The sequence below is a fragment of the Pygoscelis adeliae genome, unplaced genomic scaffold, assembly GCF_000699105.1.
Source record: "Pygoscelis adeliae isolate BGI_AS28 unplaced genomic scaffold, ASM69910v1 Scaffold34, whole genome shotgun sequence".
Taxonomy (NCBI): domain Eukaryota; kingdom Metazoa; phylum Chordata; class Aves; order Sphenisciformes; family Spheniscidae; genus Pygoscelis; species Pygoscelis adeliae.
The window spans coordinates 2,344,433-2,346,423 of NW_008824658.1; the positions used below are offsets into that span (position 1 = coordinate 2,344,433).

The following is a 1,991-nucleotide window of genomic DNA, read 5'->3' on the forward strand; positions in this document are numbered from 1 at the left end:
CCCCATGAGATCTTGGTGCTCGTTTCCTGTCACTCACATACACTGCACAACAAAGGCAGTACAAAAACTAACTCTGAGCTACCTCTGGAACAGAAAACCAGTGGCATTAGCATTGTTAAGGCTCATTAGCCATGCTGAAAGGCAGATCTGGAATAGAGTAGGGACATGCTTGACCTAACAGCTTGGCTTGGTTTGGTTCCAGACAGTCTCTGCATCCTCATCTATTGCATGGGCCCAAGCATGCCTTAAAATAATCCGACTCTCTGCTGAAAGGTGCTAATTATATTTCAAGCAAACTAGATTAGTTCCTATGTCTATTTTTCCACCCAGATGCCACCCTGTGCTGCAGAACCTCAGCTGCTCTGGCTCCACCACCACTTTGTTTACCAGAGCATCTCCTCTTACCTTCTGCAGTGGGTGGACTGGAGGCTGCAGCACTGGCTTGGGCTTGTTGGGCGTTTTGGCATGGAGCTGCAGGGCCAGGGTATCCCCAGCAGTGCATCCACGGGAAGGGTGGAACACCATGCCGCATTTTCCGGAGCCAGCGTCCTCGGGGAAGCCACTGTAAAGGGCAATGTTCATGTGACTCTGTTCACACAGCCAGATTCAGAGTAACTGAAACTTATGACTTATATTTGAGGAACAGCCCATTCATTAGTTCCCCTCCATAGATTTTGCTCACCTCAAATGGATTTAGCAGTGGACTTTGAAACATCACCATGTTGTGCTCCTTGTGGATGCCTTTACCCTCACAGGTGCTGCACAGGTCATAGTCTGGACAGACAGTGCACTTGAACCTGGCACCCACCACTGGTCCTTCACAGCCATCACAGATCACATTGGGGTGCACCATGTCACGGGGAGGCTCCTGGCTGCATTGCGAGCGATGTTCCCGCCTGCAATCCTTCTTCTCTGTTAAGGAAAGGAAAGGAAACTTTGCATCAATAACGAGGTTACTATTTAAAGGCTGGAAATCAGGCAGAGGAGAAGGAAGCACAGACAGCCCTTGTCAGAGCAGTATTGACTTACTAGGTCAGTTTATTTTTACACTGGCTGCCAAACACAAGCTGCGGGCATGTAAGAACTTAAACCAAGTGTGAGGGGGTTTCGCAAAGATACCTGCTCCTCAAACTGAGCATGCCTTATCCGTAATGGTCTCCTGGTGTGTTTATTTTAGATTAGTACTGCACCTACCCCATTCAGCTTCTCATCCTACCTTCCGAAGCGCTGCAAGAACAAAATGTTTCTGGAGAGGGAGTTAGGAAGGAATGCCAGGAGGCATAACAGATGAGAGCAGGGACAACAGCGCTGGCTTGTGTGACTCATTAGATGGACTGCAGATAAAGCTTTGCAGAAGGGACCAGGGAGCAACTATGCACTGAAAAATAAGCTGGAATTAAGGCTTCCTAACACATTGTTGTGAATATTAATATTAAAGATACCGGTGCTAATCTAGCGTTTCCAGGGAGACAGCATGACAACAGTGGCTCGCATTGGGCCAGCTGACAGGGCTAGGAGGAAACTTGTCATCCGTTTACCCCACCACAGCAGGGAGGATTCATATTCTGACATATTACCCTGCCTTTTATTTAACCTCACCCCTGAAGGCTGCAGGTTACACCAGGCCCTTGAGGACAAGGGGAAGGGCCAGGGCTTCTCCCATTTTCGGAGGCCTGGCCACGAGCGCACAGTGCAAAGCCGGAGACCTGCTACCGCCCTTTGGAGCTGTGCGGCGTTACCTTTGATGTAAACACGAAAGACACCGTCCTGCACGTAAGGCATTGCCATCTCCAGCTCCTCGTCGGTGGAAAAAGCGATCAGGTCACCGTCTTCATCTAGAAAGGGTAAAGCGCAGGATTAGGACGGGAGGCGGCCTACGGCGGGGAGCCCGGGGGGCAGCAGGGACACCCCGGCCGCCGGGCAGCTCCGTGGCCCGAGGCCTTCCCCCCCCCCCCCCCCCCCACACAAAAAAAAGCCCTCTCCGCTCTGCC

General features: G+C 51.3%; 1 protein-coding gene across 3 annotated transcripts in view; it reads right to left on the minus strand.

Annotated features, from left to right (window-relative positions):
- SQSTM1 (sequestosome 1) overlaps window positions 1-1,873 on the minus strand; it is a 4,234-nt gene extending 2,361 nt beyond the window's left edge. For all 3 annotated transcript variants that reach the window (XM_009322657.1, XM_009322656.1, XM_009322655.1), the window contains exons 1-3: window positions 1,740-1,873; window positions 683-912; window positions 406-562 (exon numbers count right to left, since the gene is read on the minus strand). In XM_009322657.1, the coding sequence (XP_009320932.1) occupies window positions 406-562; window positions 683-912; window positions 1,740-1,788 (436 nt within the window). In that variant the 5' untranslated portion in view covers window positions 1,789-1,873. The remainder of the gene's footprint in view (window positions 1-405; window positions 563-682; window positions 913-1,739) is intronic.
- Between the last annotated feature and the right edge of the window lie 118 nt (window positions 1,874-1,991).